Genomic DNA, 22,317 nt, shown 5'->3' with positions numbered 1-22,317 from the left:
GAGTAAAACCAGTGGATTGATTTTTTTTTGTCTGCCAAAAAAATGTCTCATAATAGGCTTGTAAAAACATTTAATCATTCTGCCTGGATTGGCTTCTGGAATCAGATGGATTGCGAAAGTCACCAAGGCATCGATGACTTCTGATCCGAGTTCTAATCTCATGAATTATGTGATGTTCGTGATCACTGCGTCAATTGCAGCAAAACGGTATCTTGAAGATTCAAAGACTTAACCTTCTTAAAATGTTCATCCGATTTACAATAAATTAGCAGCAGTCTGCGCAATCATCGAAAATGTATGCACATGCTATCTCAGTGATAAAGAAGATAAGCTTCGTTGAAAGTTTCATGATGAATACTGGTTGGCGATTCTCGAAAATAATTTTGAAGATAAATAAAACGGCAAGCATAGCAACAATGATTCGAAGTGTGCTTATCGATGCGACTGCTTTGGCGGAAGCTATCTAGCAAGGTATTTGAGTAAAGATCAGAATAGTGTTGAAGAGGAGAGGAAGAAATATCCAGCGATTTTTAAGTATGAAGAGAATAAACAAAACTACTCGATTGGATTGCGGTTAATAACCAAGTCAAGGATCAGGCAATGCAGAATTTTGCGGATACAGATTAAGCTTTGAAGCTGTACAACAAGGCGCATAATCAAGAGGTCGGTCTGAGGGAAGCACAGTTTTCCGACCCTTATAGGCCGAGTACCTCGCAAAAGCAAGGTGAAATAATCTACGTCGTTGCTGGTGCTTTGACCATAGGATTGGATGTCAGTCATTTTGGGGAGTCCATGGAAAAAACTTTCAAGAATTAATGATAGCTCCAAAAAGTTTTTGGAAGGGATTGTCTAAGTTTAAGAAGTTTACAAAAGAAGCTCGAGTGTCTGAGGACGTTGGAAAGCTTTGGCTGATGAAGCAAGCCATCTGGCAGATTGACTTGCGTACCCCGAAACATATACCAAGACCTACTTTTCATGTGTAATCCCCAAATGTAGTTCATCAAGCTGATCTCATTTTCCTTCCCCATGAAAGACTCCCGAGAGGGAGGAAAGTCTATAAGTATGCATTAAAAGTTTTAGAAAAGTTGCAAGCAGATCCAAGTCTGCTGAACCTCTCACCTCAAAGGACTCCTCTGAGGTCTCAAGAACTTTTAAGACAGTTTATAGGCAAGGACCACTGAGATGGACCAGTGTTCTTCAAGTTGATTTTGGGTGTGAAATCATGGCTGAAGTTACAAGAGAGATGGCAAAGTATTGATTGAGGAGAAGAAGAGGGAATGTAAACGTTCACAGGGATCAGGGGACACATCCTCATCAAAGAGATCCACTGAATGGGAGAAGTGACCAGGTTGACGGGAGAAAATCCTGTTGACGCAATCAAAGGTGGTTGACGGAAGAAGGTGGTTAACGCGGAGAGTTCAATTACTTATTCAAGACCGGTTGGCTTGAAGGAAAAGAGACTCTTCAAAGAATGTGAGATTCCTCAATGCAACTGGTGAGTTGGAAGGTAGTCAAAGGCGAACTACAGATCCAGTGTCGTCTCTGAAGGTCTACGGTATCGAGAGAAAAATTGTGAATAAGAATGAAACTGTTCTCTATTACCTGAAGGATGGACCAAAGCGTGGTTTCGTTAGAGAAGAGCTCTTGATAGTTACTGCTGGAACTGAACTACCTCCCGAAGGAATTCGTTGATCATGATGATTAACAGAGTATGAATTAAAATGAGTTTTTCAATTGAACTGATCAATCCTGGTGAATCGTGTCAGCTGTCATTGGAACGGACAAAGTCGAAATGATGTGAGTTATGCTCCTTCTTTCCAATGTAATGGAAAAAGCTTACCGACTTGAATGCAAAAATAGTAAATTCTAATAAACAATTTGTATGGGGAAATTTTTATAACATGATGATGATGAGGGTGTTTATCGTGAAGGTTTAAACTCAGACTGTCAGACTGTTCTCATTTACATAGACACTGTTTTGACAGAAGAAAAAATCAAGGCACAACACGACTTCTTCATAGGAAGATACAATATCGATGCAGATCCTGTCGTATTAAACTATCAAGAAGCATGCAAGTGTGGCAGTTGCGTGTGTTAATTACTTTGAGTTTTACAGGAGGTGGCTTGTGAAATTCAAAATGTGTCAGAAACCTAGGTTTTTATCTAATGAATTCGTTGATCTGTGATACAGCAGTTAAATAAAGAGGGGTGTGACTTGTGGCATTTGACGATGCTCCAGAACCCGCTTTTTGTAACTACTTAAGGTTAATGTTTTTCTTCGTGGTGAGTTTATATTTAAGTTTTCGTTCTTCAACATGTATTTTCCTACTCACGTTTAGTAATTTAGAGATGTTGATTTTTTTTAATAAATGATGAGCAGAATTACGCATGACTTCGGTTACACTGTCAAACTGTTGCAGACCGGATCGTCAGTTCCAGATAACCTTGGTTGCGGCGCGTATGGATCGTGTATTTCTTGACACATCAAACAGCAGTGTTCAGTTTCGTGCGCATTTGTTCTTTTTTTTCCTATTACAAGACAACTTCAAGCAAATAATTATGTGAACACCTTGTTTCATTAGCGTAAAACTGAGAATAGCTCGTCAACATTTGTCAGTGACATATTGAAATAGCAAATTAATATGTGTTCGGCTTTAGCATGGTTGATGCACTTTGTAAACACCACAAAGTAAATGGTATCAATGTGGAGAACAAGCCAATCAGAGAACTTATAAGAATAGAAAGTCTATGCCTCGTTCGTTAAACATACAACCACAGGCCACGCAAATAAGCAGCGCTAAGAATGCTCATTAAGTAGGCAAACGACACAAGAATTGTATGTTACGTACCACAGTTTTTAAACAAGTTACCCACAGGCGGTGTGCACACTCTGATTACGTTGCATTATGGTCGTAACACAAAAGGTTAGTCATTTGCACTCTGTCGCGATCGAGGGAACATTTTTGGTGCATGGCGGCAGCGAGGTAGCGTAGAATGTAAACGGGATTCATGGTCTGTTTCCTTTTCTTCGATTACTAATCTGCGCTCTCATTTAGTCAGGGCTTTTAAAGAAGGATCAAAGCTGCCATTCCAATGTTTGAAAGGCTTCAAACTACGATGAACATCAAATCAGACCTTCTCGAAAACCGGTCTCAAGTTACATACTACAAAACAGTGATTGCGTTTGTCCTTGAGAACCACTGAATACGCGATAAATACGTAAAAAAAAATTATACAAATTCAGTATCAATAAAATTTCATGCACCTTTGGTGAAAGAAACAATGAACGGTCGAACTTCTACGGAAGGTTCGGTCAAAATCTGCCGATATCTGCCGCCTTCACCGCCATATTGAAAACAACGCTACCATAATCCAACGCAATCGGAGTGCACCCGTTGCTTGGGTTACTCACAAATTCAAGTAAACAAACAGATGAAGACAAAAGACACATTACTACAAAAGCTACAATCGCTAATCAAGTTGAGAGTGTATATGTAAAGTATCCATTGTTCTTTACGCGTGACAACAAAATTTACGTTACTTACAAAACGAAATGGTACTTACCAGTAAGTTGAAATGTGATTGAGGTTCTACGTTATCATCATTCAAAAACGAAGGAGTCATATGAAAAATGCGTGCGCGACGCTGGCCAGTTTTCCTGGTCGCTGGTAAGAAGGAATGGGGAAATGAAGTCAAACTTCGATTTACATGCATAGGTGAGTCTCACGTAATTAATTCATTTGGATCACTGTCAGTATGTGAACAACTACGCATCTACCCCTTTCCTAACCAAACAATCAACCTTACTTGTTATCAGTTGACAAAACAGGAGTAACGCTAATGGGTGTATATACATACAAATCTATTTCTAACTACTGTAGTATTGGAGTTGATGCGAGATGTGTGGAGTAGTTAGGCTTATGTCGGGTATCATCTCTCCAGCTTCTATTTAGGTTCCCTTAGATTCCTTAAAGATTCAGAAACTGCAAAAAGATTTTCCCAGCCAGGTTGACGAACATCACTAAGCCATCTGTCCTTGAATTACTGGCTCACGTTTGTTCAAAGTGTCGGCTGAAATAGTGTTATCGCTAGTTGTTGCGTGTGACAGCCAAATTTTTCAGGTAGCAAATGTGGTGTTTCAATTCAACGTGTTCAAATTCGTTCAAATATCCCCGATTTAAATACCGCTCCTACCCCACTAGGAGGCACCTGTGACGAAAAAAAAAGCTCGAATTGTAGATACGAATGAAAGAATACTTTAAGTCTTGAACATACCACCGTGACTGTGGTTCACATTTTTCTTGATATGGTAAGGTCGAGTGATACTCAAAACGGCCCTTTTCCTTGTCTAACGCCAGGCATTTATCATATTCCGAAATAGCCTGGTTTATATTCCTTTTCTCTATACCACATCTCTGAAGCAGCATATGCATTCTTTTATAACCCCAGCAACAAATTCATGCTCTTAAAACATTTGAGCGAGTAATGTGGGCTGAACAGGAGTAGAGGTGCATCCAGTGCTTACCCCAAAAACATCAGACAAGATTATTTTATTATTATAGATTTCCCCCCAACCTCTAGGTTAGTAGTGACCTGTGTAGTCCCTTTAAAATGGTGGTATGAATGGGTATGTAGTTAAAGAGATTGAATAAGAAATTTCTTAAGCTTCAGTGGTCTTTACTTTTGGTAACAGCTTATTATTTCCTCCAAACGATCTTTTCCTTTTCGAGCGTAATGTTATAATCAAGCTAGCGGTAGGATGCCGATAATACCCGAAAATGTAAAACACAAACACTCACAAAATGCTTACCTTTCAGCGAAATGCATTTCATGTGGCTATATAGTGAAATGGACTGGTGACAAGATAGAATTAAAAGGGGTTTGTTGAAAAGAACCACACAACCCATAGAAAAACTAATAAATACACTGAAATCTTTCAATTTTTTTTCTTACTTGAATGCGTTGTTTTTGCTTCTTAAATTTCTCGGAATTAAGATAGAGGACCCACTGAAAGAGAGGTCTCATCTTGAATCAGAATGAGAAACATACGCACACGTCGGCATCAATAGCGTGGAAAAAAATAACAAGTCGGCGCTTCAGCTGCTGACTGTTGGAAAAACTGTTACCAAAAGAATGCAAAGACCACTTGACACACAATTTTCGACCTTTTGTTGATTGCATATCTTTTTCCTTCGCATCCATGAGTGACAGAAAAGGACTTGTTGTTTGACGAACAAAAACGCGTTCATGGAAATATTCCCAAAACTGCAATTTAGAGACAGTAGTTAGCTCTTGACGGACCTTTTAAGAATATTACGGTCGATTCCGACGAACACAGTTAATATGGGACGAAAAAAACACGTATCCACAAATGAATTGGCAAACCGTACGTAGCCACTTTTTCAGCATGAACTTCCTCTATTCTATTAATTAATTGTAACTCACGGACCGTATACCACGCTTAGGGTAGCGACGACTGTCACGTTAATGGTCCGTAATAACTATACCGACCGTAATGTTGCTTACACAAACGTTATAATGCGAGTATATTGAACAACCCCCTGATCATTAGATTTTGGACGATTTTGGTGATGTTTGCTTTATGTTCCCCATTATCGATATCGTCTCTTGATATAATTAAAATGATTACATCAAACTGAGACCTTAAAAACTTTGTACCCTTCATGCATGGATTGAATCTACCAAATATACTATACAACCTTTGTGTATTGGCTGTGTCCCGACATGCATAGACTTCCGTAAAAGTTTGATTAAATAAACATAAAGATATGTTGTTTACAAATTACAAATTTAACAGTACTTTATACATGTGGAACTGTAAATTGACCGTGATTACCTCATTGAACTTGATTATTTTTAGTAATTTCATAATAACAAAATTAATTTTTTCTTGTTTTGTTTCAGCTAACAATGGATAATTCCTCTTACTTCAACAATGTGATTAGCATCCGAGCTTTTTCTATGAAGACAATGTTAAAGGATCTTCGTAATGCTGTAGACAAAGAAAGGTAAGGGCCAATTACATTACTCTAGTTTGGAAAAAAATTCGCGTACAGAAAAAATTCGGGGAGATTCGGGAAAATGTTTCGGAAAGAACGTCTCTTGTCCGAGCAAAATATATGGTGGAAAGAAAACATCCTTAAATGATATGAAGCTGTCAAGGTTGTTATGTTTGACAAGTATTCCCAGTCGTCCGTTAAGTTTTTAACGGTTCTGGGTATAGGCTTAACTATTGACTTTCCCCTTAATGTCTACTGTTTTTCCCAAGCATCTCTTATTTCCTGATAAAAATAATTTTCGATGTAGCTTGAAAGACTTTTTTAAGTTTTCTAGCGACTCTCTGCCTCAGCTTTGGCAGAACTGTCTATGGCCCGATTGCTTGACTTCAAATTTCTCGATTTGTTAGCTTTGGTCTCATCTAGCTTCTCATTAATTACAAACAAAGTCTTGAAAACGTCTTTTCGAAGATGACTGGTCATTTGGCCCCATTTTACACTTTTAATTTTGAAAGTTGTGACCTTGTCTCCCCTAGTTTGGCCCTTAAGTACTTCCAGCCCATCATGATTTACTTTATAAATCAGTTAGAAATTAACATTAATCTTGAAGTTATGCCAAAGTAGCGGGCTACCATTTTGATCAAATTTAGGAATAGCATTGAATGCAATAAGGATGCCGTTGAGTTTTTTCAAAGCCCTATTTTTCGATGATAACCTTAAGGGACCAATATTCGCAGACTACAATTTTCTATTAGATCCTGCGTAACTTACTTGAAAATACATCGGGATTTTTCTTTTCGCCAGGATTTGAAAGCTGAAAACTTTTTCACATAGCAAGCGTTAATATATAATCACAGCTAAAATTTTAAATTTCTACCTCGCCTGCACATCGCTATGCGAAACTCCAGCCAATTCCCTGTTTAATGATGAAGTCACAATTTCTCCAATTTACTCTAATTTAGGTGGATGATTCACCCACATACGGTCAATGCCTTCTACGATAGAGTGACCAACAAAATCAGTAAGTACATGAGAATAATCATCTGCAGAAACGTCAAGTAAATACAAGTAACTAATTTTCAAGTAATGAAGATCAAGGCAAGTCCGATTCCCTAATCTCATACATCTAGACAGCTATCAGAAGCCTTAATCAAAGCCCTAATGCGCAAAAATGAGCGACGAGACTCTAGGAAATGTTAATTACAGATAACCTGCAGCACGATCTACTTTCAACAAACAATGTTAAACTGCTGTCTTATTAGCTGGGAACAAATTCCTTTCGAGAGATAATATATTAATTCCCGTCTCCATAGAAATGACTCATACCCGACATTGAAACAACAAACACACAGTACCTCTCAAAAATGATTAACGTTATCGACAGATTGAAGTAACCAATCACCACCGACCTTTCATTCTACCGTGACGGTTAAAAATTCCGTCATGCAAACTTTTTTCACCTTGAATGTCCTAGAAGAGAATCGAGATGATTCCGCCAAAACATCTGACTTGACATTTCTGCAAAAAAAATAAACTTTAAAAATGTTTCCTTGTTGGTTTAATAGATTACTAATATAGAGAAATCCCAGCATCGTTCAAATTCGTCCATAATGCGACGACTCTCAATACGATACACAAGTAGTACAATTTGAGGAGACTGAGACTAGTGTGGTGGAGCAGTGAAAGTTACCCGCTCAGCTCCTGCATTATTCTCGCTTTTTGCACCACCTAACGAATTATTTACATGTAAATGAGAAAGAATAGACAGTCATCGTCATCATCCACAGATTGAAAAAATTCTCCTGACGAAAACCGATCGAGAGCTAAGAATGATGAAGTAATTAAGGCTCCTAACACCAGGGAAGCTCCTGGTAGAAAGGTTGTAGAAATTCTCAAAAAAGACAGTAAAGGTGGACATTCTAGAGATATAAATCAATGGGATCCAATGGGAAATAGCTAACATCAGTAAGACAGTATACAGAATAGATTCAGAAATCAGCACCTTATAGATCAAGACGCAAAAGTTTGGTAAGACTGTTAAAGAGATTGATAAAGATATGCAATGCGATAAAGGGAAACTGGAAAACGATTTACTTGTATTTAAGAAGCAGTTGATGAATATAGAGGCTTATTTGGAACGGAAAATCTCAATGAAAGATCTCTCAACCTGCATGGTGCAACTGAAAATACCAAAGAGGTCGCATATGGATTCCTGGAAAAAGCCTTAAAATCGAACAGCCCCGCGACAAAATTGAATTCAGAGGGTATACCTTGGGAAAGCCAAACCCTTTAAAATCTTGCCCTATTTTAGCAAAATTTCTCCAGGACTCCATAAGACATTTGTTAACGACCCAGACCAACCTCGTCTTTTTCTCTCGTAATGTTTGTGTGTATCCGTGTGTAAATTTTGTTTTTGCTTTCAATTTCTTTTCTTGTCCTTCGGAGTAGCTCAGTTTTAGGTAGTGACGAAAGGTGTAGCCTACGTAGATGTAAGATTACTATGATGTTAAACGGTTTCCCGATGAGAGGTTTGTTTCGGACAGAAAGTTGTTATTGAACGAGCTATTGACGCATCCTCGGTTGTTTCTGCGAGATGCTATGAATGAGAGTTTTCTTTAAACTCGTGAAGCATAAACTATAAGAAAACGTGAAGGAGTTTGCAATTTCTATGAGCGATAAGAATCTTTCAGTATTATTAGCAGCCATAATCCGAGAAATTTCGACAAAAGACCTAGGAGTGAGAATGGTAAACACTTTCCTATTCATTAATAACGCGAAAGGCGAGTTACATCAACAGCTGATTACCGATATCGAACGCAGGTAAAAAATTATCTCAATTTTACGCGTGTGCAGTTATGGCTTTTCTCAGAGCTGGAAATCCTTGTAACACAACTCAGGTTATATAATAAATATTTTCAAAGGCGTCATCTTAATCCAGTCAAATTAAAAGTAAGTACTTACAATGTACAAGGTTTAGATCCACCAGACTGACATATCTCCATCTGTAGGCTACACAAGCTATAAATATGTAAAAAAAAAAAAAAAATTCCGCTAACTCATTGATTGAGGGAAATTTTAATTTTCAGGCTATTGTTTAACAATGCAAATGTATGTAACTTGATCTTACCTCCTCTCTTGTCCTTTGGGTCTTGTTCAAACTATAACTTTTATATCTAGAACAAGGGATACTTAGCAAAAACGGATTGGGATATGGATCGCTGAGATGCTTTAGAATAAATAGTTGATTTGTATCCTATTTATGTTTGCCCTCTCATTTTTTCGGCAGTTTTTCCAGCCGGAATACTTCAAATTCCATTTTACAACAGAAAATTTCCTCGGTAAGTGTTTTAAGCAAGGGCAACCTCTTTCTAATTTACGTCAGAGACAGCAAACATGCGTCAATAGGATAAATTTTGCTCTATAGTTGTGCGTGACACAGAGGAACAGAAGTCACTTTTGCTAAATTCAACATATCTTGCAGAGAACGAAATAAAATCAATTCCATTTAGAACCCCTTTTATGAAATAATTCAAATAGTACGCGCTCTCTGATTGGCCATAAAACCATTTTACATGAGCATATGTAAATACGGTTTTCGTTCCTCTTTCATTAGTTATTTTATAAAAGAAATGTAAAATAGTTTCCGGTTTTACATAGCCTGATGTAAACACTTGGGAGGTTAGGGCTCGATAAGCTGGAAACCACTCCGATTCGCGTCGTGGTTTCCTACGCTTATCTCGTGTTCTCCCAACCTCCCGCGTGTTTACATCAGGCTATGTAAACACGGAAACCATTTTACATTTCTTCACTAAAACTCTCATTGACCAACCTAGAGTGCCATCGATCTCCTCTGTGAAGCAATTTTACACTTATGGCAAGTCAATGGATAAATGTACATTAACCCCCATTAAGGTTAGGGCATTGGTGATGAGGATTTTTGTAAAGCATAAGTCACCAGATCAAATTGGGTAGTCTTTTCAAATACCGGGACTTGAAATAGTTAGTAAATGAACTGATGACATTGCATGAGTCCAGGTCGACAATGCTGGAGATCGCTATAATATTATTTCACGAGGAGTTTACTTCGTGCTCTCTAGATAAGATACCTCAGTCTTCGATTAAATCCGTGATTCAATCGATTGATCATAGGCCATATAAACCTACACAGGTAAATTACGCTCGCGTCTTGATTCGCTTTGACTTTTTCGGCTTTATTCCCTATCCTTGTCGCTTTATCTTCTCCAAAAGAGGACAAAACTAAACTAAAAAACTTAAGTTCTGGGTTAGAAACCCTGTTTCAGCCAAATCCCTCAAATTTCTTTGAAGCCTTGTGGCTATCTTGCTAGAAGCTTGGCCGAGCTGCCATCTTTGGTCCACGGTTAGCACAAGTTAGGAAGTCAACTAAACAATTTCGCCGATAATTTTCTAAGAGCAGAGATCACTCACTTGAACGCGCGCTTTCCTGAGGAACTGAGAAATTTCATCTCAATCAAAAACTTTGAGGCAAAAAATGTTTTTAAAACCTTTACGGCTTCGAAAACCTGGTTAGGCTGCTTGTTCTGGACGTTGAGGTTGAAATTCCACGCTATGATTTATAGCGCCTGGATCGCGGCCATGGAAAGATCGACGGCGGTATTTGTGCATTTATGAGAGGATGACCTTTCGCGAGACTTTACCTTTCTTTCGACTTCGGACTTTCATCAGCTATGCCTCCAAGAACAGGTCGATCACAGCGAGTGGTTTCTTACAATGTATTTACCGACAAGGCCATTGGCATTCGACCGAGACTTCTCTCTTGTTTACGTCTGAACAACATCCTTAGGCACCTCTTCATAGTTTATGCCAATGATTTACCATCGATTCCGCAACGGCAAAAGACTATTATGTTGACGACACTAAACAGTTCAGGTCCTTTCGGGTCCAGGACAGTGAATCAACTGTGGCTAGGCTAAATAACTGGTATTTAACAACAGATAACCTCTGAACCCGGATAAAACCAGGTAAAGATCGTGTCCACGAGAAAACTAAGAGAAACCGGGCGGGGCAATAATACTCATAACACTGTTTTGGTTAAAAGAGTATCGTTTACATCTGAATGAGGGGAGAATTTTGAATAGCGCATGTCGAGCCATTTTCGATAACTTTTTCCGAAGCCATATTTGGATTATCTTCGAGTAAACACACCAATTGATGATGAACATCAAGGGCACACATGTTCTAACTTTTTGACAAAATACATACATACATTTCTCTGAGTTGGCTTAGTTGCAACTTATGGCTCTATAATCATTAGTTAGATTAGACACAGCATCGTGTAACCAATGTTGCAATACCAGATCCGATTTGCTTCGTTGCCTTTTTGTAATGTCAGGCAGAGTGAGAGCTCCTGATAAAAGCGATCAATATTATTGGTCTTGTACTGTGTGTTAATTTTCGACTTATATGTAATAGCAGCAGCAAGATCATTTGCTGCCCTCAAAACTAGGGTAAATAAAAACGACATTCTGACACCCAATTCGTCATCTTTGATTACATCAACCCTGAAACTATGTTCAGCAGTTGACTTTGACAGTCATTTGGCAGGTCAAATCACGCTTTGTGTTAGTCTAATATACTGGGTTCAAATTATGGCAAAGGTTACTTACCTACTTTTCATTTGTCATGTTTGAGTTAAAGATTCTTTCGGAAAGCATATTGTTAAGTTTTTAGAAAAGAAATATTTTATTCACTAGCCTAAGTTGGTCCATATCAGGAAAAACTGTTCCCTCTGTCTTTAGTACCGTATCTAAGACTTCGGGCACAGTTTTTCCGAATACGGACCACACGGTTGGTAAATAACATATCTGTCTTATCTTCAGTGGTGATTCCTCATCGTTTTCGCGTAATTGAAGCTCACTCAGAGTCGCTCTTGTGACTAACAAGGGATATTAATTCTCTCATTTCTTCCTTATTGCCTCCCTATTCTTCCCTACTCCAGCATAGCAAAGGACTGGGGCACAATTGTCTCTTTCAAAATAGAATATTTTGTGAAAAACAACAATTTTTTTTAATAACATAAAAGCACCCGTACTGGCTTGAGATTCCTATATGCAAAAATTTTAAATGTTTAAAAGCCACGTGTGAGATTATGTCATGATTAATCTGAGTAAATCAGGCAACCTCATGCGCATTAAATTTTACTGATATCGTTTCTCTACTTCACCTGAGACTGACATGTACTCTTGTAAGTCTTGTAAATAATTTCGTTTTTATTTTTTTGGCCGTATGAGAAACATTTTTAAGATGACCATACTATTCAACACTTTGTTTCTATTGTATCAGAGCAATAAGCTACGGTGGAATAGGAATTGTAGTTGCTCATGAAATAACGCATGGATTTGATAGCAATGGTAAGTATCATTTAAAGCTTTGTAACAAAGTTTGTAGTTGGATTAAATTTTCGTTTTTCATCTGATAAGAGCCATCCAGTTCATCCAGTTACATGCAACTCGACAACATTTTATGCAATAAAGAAAACCTGTTCTCTGAAATTTTAGCTTACGTCATCAATTTGTTGAGAAGTGGTAAGTAGACAGAAGCCTCAAGTTGTCAAAACCTCAGCCCCTGTTCTCTAAAGCAGAGTCAGGACGATCACTGTCATCGTGAAAACATTGATCTTTCGATCACTGTATTTTCATATTTTATAATTATCATGATTGTTATAATCATTCTGATTACTATTCATTGTTATAATCATCACCATTATTATTAAGATTTTAGATATATGAAAATTCACATATTTGCACTGCGGTGGAAAGATGAAATTAGGAGATCCTCGCAGCTAAGAACACTACTGAAACGAGTAGTTGTAAATAGGACCTGAAAAAAATTTCAGGCCCGTACGGGATTTGAACCCATGACCTCTGCGATACCGGTGCAGCGCTCTACCAATTGAGCTAACAAGCCAACTGGGAGCTGGTCAGTGAATTGGGTCCAAATAAACATCCAAGTGAATGAAGATTTTAGATATATGAAAATTCACATATTTGCACTGCGGTGGAAAGATGAAATTAGGAGATCCTTGCAGCTAAGAACACTACTGGTCTCTTCACCATTATTATTACCATCATCTTCATCATTACCCTGATTATTATTATTGTTAGATGATACGTGTATATGAACGGTTTCGAAATTTGTTTTTTACTACAATTGGCAGTCATGTCGCAATTTGATTGGCCAATTTGCCATTGTAGATAAGAGTAAAGATAACACTGCTCGCGTTAACCTGTCTCGCAATGGTCACGTACTGAAAGAATCGTTTTATTTGCTGTCGATATTGTGGTAAAAGTCAAATCGACCGAGGTTAAGTGTGGGCTGCGCCTCGTGAGTCCACAACATTTTGACCACGTCGTCGATAAGAGTAAAGACCACGGTAAACCACGTCGATTTGTTAATTGTAATTGAAATGGCACCCAGTCAGAATTAACGCAAAAAGCAGTTTCGAGACAATTAATCTACATGTGAAAGAGCATTATGCTAAATGTCACAAAACCATTCTCAAATGATTCCCTTCCCCTTTTTTTCAAATACTTGGAGAATAAACGCTCACAATTGCCAATGAATAATTTTAACGCGAGTTGCACTGTATGTAAATATGTTACCCCTTTTACGCGAGTAGGGCTGACGGAAATCGAACGAGTGTCCAACGCGCTGGACATCCGTGCTAGATGTTATAACTTATATGGCCACCACCCAGGGAGATCGAATTTTTCGAATTGACTCAGGGGTGAATGGTATCAGGATATGGTAAAGAACATAATTCTTCCCGTTACTAACAACACAGAGAACGAAAGGTCTTGTCTCTTGCTGATTCGGGATTCGATTAGGTATTGAGATGGCTGGACAACAAAAGAGTCAGGTGCCCACATGTAAAGCCATTTATTCTTTAAACGTTTCTTGTTTGCTTTGTCATTTTTGGAAGACTCCTATATAAGAGAAGGCACGTTGCATTCACTCAAAAGAGTTTCAGTTTATTTATATGATTACAATGGCAACTTCAAAATAAATCTTGCGAAATAACGGCTATCATGCCATGTCTCTGTGGGAGCTGATATTGAAAAAAGTTTGAGCACAGTTCTCGTATGAAGGCCGTATGAAATGGCGTGAGCGGGATCAGGAAAGTCACACGGGCCCCGAGATGCGAACAAGAAGGAGAAAAGTAGAAATAGCGACAGTCATACAACATTTTAAAGAGCTAGGTCGATCGAAGGAGAAAATATTTGGCTCTCGGTCATAAGTACATATTATTATGAATTCTTTCCTCCTGGTTGTAGAAAAAATTGCTTTATTAACGTCTCGTGTAATACATCCTTTGTCTCTTTTATCTAAAAGACTGCTCTCGGAAAAGCTTGTTTCCCTATTCTATGCTTTCTAGAAAGTTCTGTTGAGGACGGATAAAACTTTAAGTATCCTTTTCTTCACTGGTTGTGTCATGTTTACCAGGATTGAATTTTAAAAAAATGAGTCCTCTCTCTTCACGGTTGGATTCTCCAACACTACATGCAAGCTAAGAAACGTTTTTAATGTTGGTTTCTTCTAACTGTATGAATATGCGTACAAATGCGGACTGCAGACCCATATCATGCCTTCCAATCATCATCATCATCATCGCTTTCGTGTTGATTCTCATGTTTTTATTTTTTTTCTTTTCCTTAAAAAGATTGTAGTCGTTCATACACCTATACATGCACTTGTGTTGTAAAATCATATATTTCTGACAATGTAGTCGCATCTGATGTCAGTCATTACATTCCGACTGCATACTAGTCTCCCTTCAGGCGGTATGGTAAACTGGATACGCTTGAAGTGACTAAATCGTGAAACAAACTATCACTAATTTATTTATTTGTTTTTTCACCACAAGTATTGGTGCGTTTTGCTCTTGTTGTTAAAATTATAAAATTATTATCAATATCATGATAATTATCATTGACGTCAGCTGTATACTGTTCTTATTTATGCTCTTTTGCAGGTCGGAAATACAACAAGAACGGTGATCTTGTTAACTGGTGGTCTGAGTCATCTAACGAAGCTTTTGAAAAAAAATCTCAGTGTTTTATAAGGCAATATTCAAACTTTGAAGCTTATGCGAAAAAGGTGAGTGCATTTGACGCAGATCATAAGAGTCAGACTGTGTCTTTCCTTTCGTGGAATGTGACGGTGTTTGAGAAAAATATGAACCACTGAAGATCCTAGTCAAGATCCTAATTAAGCGCCCGGTATTTTAAGACAGTAAAAAGCCACAAAAAACAAGGGTATTTAAGTAAACGGCCATACCGATGCGTCTTTATCTTACATTTGCAAGGATTAAGTAAATCTCGCAAAATGCCGTAAGCTAACATTACGGCAACAGATTATCTACCGAAGATTTTAAGTAAAATGAGAAAAATATGAAGTGAAATGCATTGTTTGCTTCGATGACACTTTGAGATGAAAGTTCCATTTTTAGAAAGGGGAATAAGGCCTGAACGTCTGAATTCATATCCAAGAAATATATTTCTAATACCAAGACGGTGTCCCTGCGGGCTATGCTTCGCACAACCATCAAGCATCGTGTATCTTAAGATCTCTTTCACAATAAATGTACAACCAAAAGCTGAAAAAATTATTATTGTTTACGGGAATTTTTGGAAGGCTTTGCTCGTTTAACTTGCCTTAGATTGCCTTTGATTCGTTGTAAGGAAAGTGCTCAAATAGACAGATGTATAATAAATTCTTTTAAATGACCAAACTTGTTCGTTAAAAGTCACTGGATATTAGCCTCATTCTTTTTTAGCATGTTATGAACCTCAACCTCGATTAAGTCCATAAAAACTCCAAAGAAAAAAAAAATTCGGCCAATATCCAGCCATCTTGACCTCACGCTTAGTCAAAAACACATACAATGTTCCGCTGAAGTCTGATGTCTTTAACTATTTACTGTTCTGCTATAACCCAGATGAGCATTTTAATTCCAGTGAGAGAGAAATCCTTTTGTGCTCAACAAAATCCGCCTTTCTGATTGTATTTATAACCTTAACATGGTAAGTTTTGGTATTCATCATGCATATAGTGTCTCCTAATCCTAATTCCATGATACTTTCTTAATATAGCTGAATGGTATCCAAACCCTTGGAGAAAATATTGCAGACAACGGAGCTATCAAGCAAGCGTTTATGGTACGTCATTAAAAAAACAAAAAAACATTTTTCAGCAAATATTATTTTCAGTGTTTAGTGTCTTAATTTACTTAGGCTGCAGAAACATGGAAACGTTTTGATATTGGAGCATTTTGCATTCAAATGGCATTTACTTTTGTCGCATATGAGTTATTCAAAACCTCGTGAGATCTGACAAATCAGAAAACTACCGTGCTTTGTTTTGTCTGTTAACCTGGTATGACTGTAAACATAAGACCCCGGAGGTATGCGATGACTCTTTCCCGGGACCCTCTTTGATGGAAAATCCTTTTAGCCGATAATTGCTGTCAAAAGTTGCCGCTAATAAAAAGTGTCTTTTTACAGGCTTATAAAAAATGGATTGAGAAAAATGGCGAGGAACCTCAACTTCCTGCACTGAATTACACAAATGAACAGCTTTTCTTCGTAAGTGCTGCGCAGGTAAACTATATATCGATAAAATATTTCTCCGCTTCAGGTTATTCGCTTTTTTATTCGTGTATTCATGTAGCAGACAGTACTAGTTTAGTTAGAAAAACTCTCTTCCCCCCTCTTTTTCTATATATAATTTCTAATTCGCACATCAACCATTTACATCCTTCTACTATCATACTTCTTAGTACTATTTTCACGACGCTCAGCGGTAATGCTGTTCGATTTTGACCATTGCAAAAGACGCGACTTTCCTTTTCCCTGGTACAAATCAAAATCAGTGAAGAATTCATGCATTTGAAAAACTAAGTTTAAATTCGAGTACTTCACACAAATGCAGCGTGTAAATATATCTAACATGATGACGATCCTCAACCTTTTTGAGGCAAACCAGTGGTGATAGTGCCTTGTGAATCTGAACCAAGACGCTTTTTTAGGGAATTCCACCCCTCACGAGGAAGTCTCAAACTACTGACTCATTCCAATATTTCTTAGGTGGATTGTGGATCTATTCTTCGCCCAGTTGCTTTGAAAAAAATTGAGCAGGCAACACACACTCTGGATCACTGGAGGTAATCTGGATGAAAAAAATCAATTAGAACAAAATCAATCTAGATGAAACTAGGTAAACTGGGTGACCAAGATGAGCTTTTATTTATCCTTCATAAATCTTGACGCTAGTGCCGTGATCATTTAAAAAGCGCCGTAAATCGAGGGCTTGTGTTGAAACCCGCTGCTAATTGCCCATTGTTCTAGTAAACAAGTCATTCTGATTATGATTGAGCGAAATCTTTTTTCCATATGATAAATCCTATATTGATCAGGCTTGTCGTACAAGATGGCTGGATAGTAGCTTGTTTTTTTTTTTGTTTTTTTTTTTTACGTTTTCATAGACCTCGACTCGAAAAAAAAAACCAAGCTAATGAGGGTTCCACACAAAGAATGAATATCTATATATGAAGAAAAAACTAATCTGCAAATTAAACGAAAAAAACAATTGTTTGAATGACAAGAGAACTTAGTTGACACTTCCTATTGTATTTCAAAAAGGGTGAAGAAGTATTATCAGCTGAGTTGATGACGTTAATTGGCCCTTCGTCAATCGCTCTGACGAGGGGCTAACACACGAAACGTCAGCTTTTAAAATCTTTACAGTGGCTAATTTACGTTATCAACTCAGTTGATAAAACTAAATTACCCCGTTATACTCTTCCACCTATGCAGCACCACAGTTTCTTTAGAAAATTACCCCTTTATGCATTTGAAAAAGAAAAAGTTAAATAAATTTGTAATAACAACAGTCAGCCAATATCCAGCCATCTTGACCATGCGCTTACAAATTGGCCATGTAATATGGTTGGTCTAAGGCTCTCTTAAAGCCCACAGAACGATTCGTAACAATTTCGTGCAGGAATCTTCGTTTCATCGCGTAAATTTCTCCTGTAGCCCTTCTGCTTCTCAGGCAATTGTCAATCCTCATTAAAGTCACGCATATACTTCCTTCAGATAATTTTCACATTCTTCAGAAAATGGGAATGCTTATTGTCAGCCGATAAAAGTTTTCATTTTTTTTCAAGTTCTCTCGTAATGAGGACGTTTAGCCCCTTGCTATGCATTGTGAAACATTCAATTTAAGTCTGCAAGCTAGCGAGGTCTTAGTGACACTGGACATCTCTCTGAAAATAGTTGTCAAACATTAAGGTCCGTGATCACATTCTTTTTTTGCTGGTGTCCTTCAAATGTTAAATACAGCTAAAAACTCTCCATCCTTTGTACCGATTCTTAATACTGGTTGCCTCAATATCAGATGGTGTGTAATCTCATCATCACGCCTTGCGCGAAGTCTTCTTAAACCCATTCCACTTTCTTTTGCCTTACCTCATAGTCTAAGCAGCCCACCATAGAGTTTTTTATTGGTGAACGTCTGTTTCCAAAATACATCATCAGCCATTTGAAATGTTTGGTGTTGCTCCCGTGAATCCCTTTTATGACATAGCACATGCACAAGGTTTACCTATTTCCCAAGGAGCTACCATGGTAAAAACCCTTTTGTACTGCACGGCCATACATCCATGACATGACGTGTGCAATTTCACTTCGGCTTTTTTAAAGCCGCTGCCTGCGACGGTTTTACAAATGCACTGCGTTGACACAAGTAAAATATGTCAGATCTGTTCTTCTGAGGTTTAGATACCTTCCAATTCTTTCTATTTCGTGTTCTGTCCGTGTTAGGAACCCGCTAAGCATTCCTTCTTCTTCGTTTACGGTTGATCTCAAAGTGCTGATGTTTCACACTAACATCTATGACCTGACTCGTGGCTTAATCTTATTCGACTTCAATGGGAACGTATTGTTGTCTTAATAACCATTTTCATTTATTTTTGTTATCATTAACATTATTATCAACATAGAATTTGCATCTCTTCCATCATAAGTATTTGCTGCTATTTTGCAAAGTGAGATGATATAGTTGTAAACATCTACACCAAAGGAATCAAGGCATATCCTATAGCTTCACGTAATGAAGGGCCTTCGCAAAATCTTGCTGTCAACAACTATAAAGCTTTTGGAGCAAATTAGTGGCTTAAGGTACTCCTGTTTTATAAATCAATGTTTTAAAATACTCATTCTAAGTCATGACTTGATTCATTGCGAAAATGTAACACATGTTACACCTCTATCTTTTATCCTAGAAATTTTTGGTGTTCCACTGCTCTCTCCAACAACCCTGCATCGGTGTAAAACAAAATATCGCCGATGAGGCGCCCTCTTCAAGGTCTCGTCCGGCATAACAATGTCAATGTAATTTCAATGTAAATTAGATGTGTCACATGAATTAGATGGGTCACTGCCATTTCTTGTCTCAATTTATTGCTGGCGTTTTACGTTCTGCTGTTATATAGTTAATATTTCCCACTGAAGTCTGTCAATCAAATTTTCTCATGTGATTTCGTTAGTGCGAAGAGCTTAATCTTAGCAAAAGAAAGTATTTGTACTTAACCATAAAAATTAATCTCTTTGTTTTTGCCTTGGTGAGATCACTTAACCTAATGATGATGCACATTTTCCTATAATTACTGTTATGCCTCTAAGCGAGAGTAAAGAGTGCGTAAACGAATTCTTTACCTCTTCGATACCGTTTAACTTTTATAGCTGTTCCGTTATCATGCGCGCTCGTTTCGTATTCCGCAATATCACGGGTTGACTAAGATTTGCCTCGATCACAAATTTGCTGACTGTCTCATGAAAATTTTGGCTAAGCACCAAATAATGACAGTAAGTCTGTTCTCACCAAGGTAACCGACGAGGATACTATCGAACTATGACTTGTTGTTGGCCAGAAAATGCTTTTACGCTGAGTCATCCCCAATATTGCTGAGCAGCAATCCTCATCCTTCTCTCTGATCACCACTATGTGTCTACATTGACTTCATGTTTACTCGAGGCATCCTCGCAGCCTTCTCGCTTCCTCCATTCAAGCTGAAGGACAAGCTCGCGAAAAGTAAAGCTCCGTTTGGTAATTCAAAGGTTGTTGCCCTCGGTTATCTGAAATTTTTGGCCATCATAGAATTTGATCAAGACTATCGTGCCACAAAATCGAGAGGCAAGTTTAGCTAGGGAAGTACCGTAGGCGACCTGAGAACGTTATGCCAGACACCATCTTCTCCCTCCCATGCCACTGACGATTGTATTTTTCGAGCAAAGGGTTGCGTTTTATTTGGAATAATAGCCCCTAATTATTTCCTTAACATGCAGCATTGGGAGTTCAAGCATGTTTGTATGCATTATTCAAATACTAGTTCTACCAAAAATCGGACAAATGACTTCCTGCTTGCGTAGTTAATCATCCGCTTGAAGACTCCGCTTTTCGTAGCTCATCCCTGATGGAGGTTAAACTTGAAATTCCCCGCTTGGGATAAGGAACTTTTGCACGACTCAGTATTTCTTTATGATGGCCTTGTAAATGATTTTGAGGTTATCCCAGAATCTGACCTTTCTTGTGTGAATAGTCACGGTAAAGATAACTATGCTAGTGCTAACTATATGCTAGTGTCGCGTGCACTGAGTTTACTTCAGGTATAGAGGACATTTCCATGATATTAGTCGCGTTTCTTCAAAATGCTCAGGGAAATCTGGCCCGATTATGGTTTGCAACCAACCTCGTGATCACAGCAAACGCTAACCGGAGTCTTTTTGGATGGAGTCTATCAACACTGTAGTGTCCTTTTCCCAGACGAATTGTTTCTACATTATCGTTGATGCCGAGTCTGTCTGGTGTTGGGTGCCTGTCTCTCCTCGGCATTGTCAGCCGCAAAGATTTCGCCAGATTTTTGGAAGAAATAACCCTTTTTGCTCGTGGATATTCGCCTCTGGTCATTCCTGCACTCCAATAATTCTTGATCCTCTCTCTTATGATGTTGTCTACACCATGTCTAGACATGGTTTCCAAGCAATTTTCAATTACGTCGACGATTTTCTAATCATAACCTGTCTTTTCAACAGTCTCCGTATCTAAGTGTCAACGTCTCTCGCGGGTCGTTGAACTCTGCGTGTCATGTTGTCCACAGTGGCCGCACCTTTCACAGAGTTCACAATGACTCTGGGTTCTGGGCATCTACGCTAATGGCCTTTAACTCGTTCTTTCTCTAGGTCCACACCGTCTTCACCACCAAATTATGGCATATTCTCTGTCCACTCATTTGCGGCTTCTGAAATTTAAAATGGCAAATGTAATTTTCTGGAATTGTTCATAAGACTCAGAAGCTCACCCACCAGATCTTGACTCTTTACTCACCCATTATTTCAATTACATTATTATTTATCAGTTACACTAAGAACAACACTACAAATAAGTTATATGGCCAGTATGACTTACTTAATGAAGATTAATTTCAAAACGAGTCAAAATTACACTATTAACAATGTACATGACAAAACTACGCGCTTCTGATTGGCTGAAAACGACTGAATTCTCATGTAACACGAGTGCAAAGTTGTAGTACGAGTGCAAATTACAAATAGCACGCGCACGCTTTCAAAATTTCGTCTGTCTTGACCTTCTGTGCCTTTTTTTTTCTTTTCACGTACATGATCAACAAGTAATAACTTGATTTGCCTTGCAATTTAGTGTAATAAGCGCTTGTAATTTTTCAAAGACTACTGATTGCGCTTGCCCTACGGGCTCGTCCAATTTTGTTGTTTTTTAAAATTTCACTCGTGCTTATCGACACCAAATTTCCCTCGAAATCACGTCATTACCTTTACAAACATTAATAACTAACCTGAACGTATAGTTAGTTTACCATCCGTTGTGCATTACGTGCGCAAAACATATTGCTCTTTAGCACACTTCACTTACAAACATACCGAAATAATTACTTGCATCACAATTGGTGTGACCTTCATCATATTTGTGAAAACTTACAATACTAGCAACGCTTACAAAAGACATGATGATGGTAATAATTATGATAATACTGAATTACAAAACAACCCTTCAATCTTCAGATTCATAATTTGTTTCTTCTCTAATGAAGAGTTATTAAATTCTGGTTTCTATTGTACAATCGCTTGGTATATTGGTAAAAAAGAAGACGCTTTGTTGGTTAAGAAGTTTAGTTTTATAGTTATATAACAGATAGAGAAGCCTAGACTGTGCTCTGTTTTGTTGG

The 22,317-nt window shown here is 38.0% G+C and overlaps 1 protein-coding gene across 1 annotated transcript in view; it reads left to right on the top strand.

Annotated features, from left to right (window-relative positions):
* LOC113674585 (endothelin-converting enzyme homolog) overlaps nt 1–22,317 on the top strand; it is a 49,068-nt gene that overhangs the window by 24,602 nt on the left and 2,149 nt on the right. The window contains exons 11-18 of the mRNA XM_027191069.2: nt 5,926–6,029; nt 6,980–7,038; nt 9,304–9,355; nt 12,339–12,406; nt 15,028–15,152; nt 16,148–16,213; nt 16,559–16,654; nt 17,141–17,217. Of these exons, the coding sequence (XP_027046870.2) occupies nt 5,926–6,029; nt 6,980–7,038; nt 9,304–9,355; nt 12,339–12,406; nt 15,028–15,152; nt 16,148–16,213; nt 16,559–16,654; nt 17,141–17,217 (647 nt within the window). The remainder of the gene's footprint in view (nt 1–5,925; nt 6,030–6,979; nt 7,039–9,303; nt 9,356–12,338; nt 12,407–15,027; nt 15,153–16,147; nt 16,214–16,558; nt 16,655–17,140; nt 17,218–22,317) is intronic.

The sequence above is a fragment of the Pocillopora damicornis genome, chromosome 8 (genome assembly GCF_964200805.1).
Source record: "Pocillopora damicornis chromosome 8, jaPocDami1.2, whole genome shotgun sequence".
Lineage (NCBI taxonomy): Eukaryota > Metazoa > Cnidaria > Anthozoa > Scleractinia > Pocilloporidae > Pocillopora > Pocillopora damicornis.
Note: the sequence above shows the minus strand (reverse complement) of the source record. Positions and strands in the feature narration are given on the sequence as shown.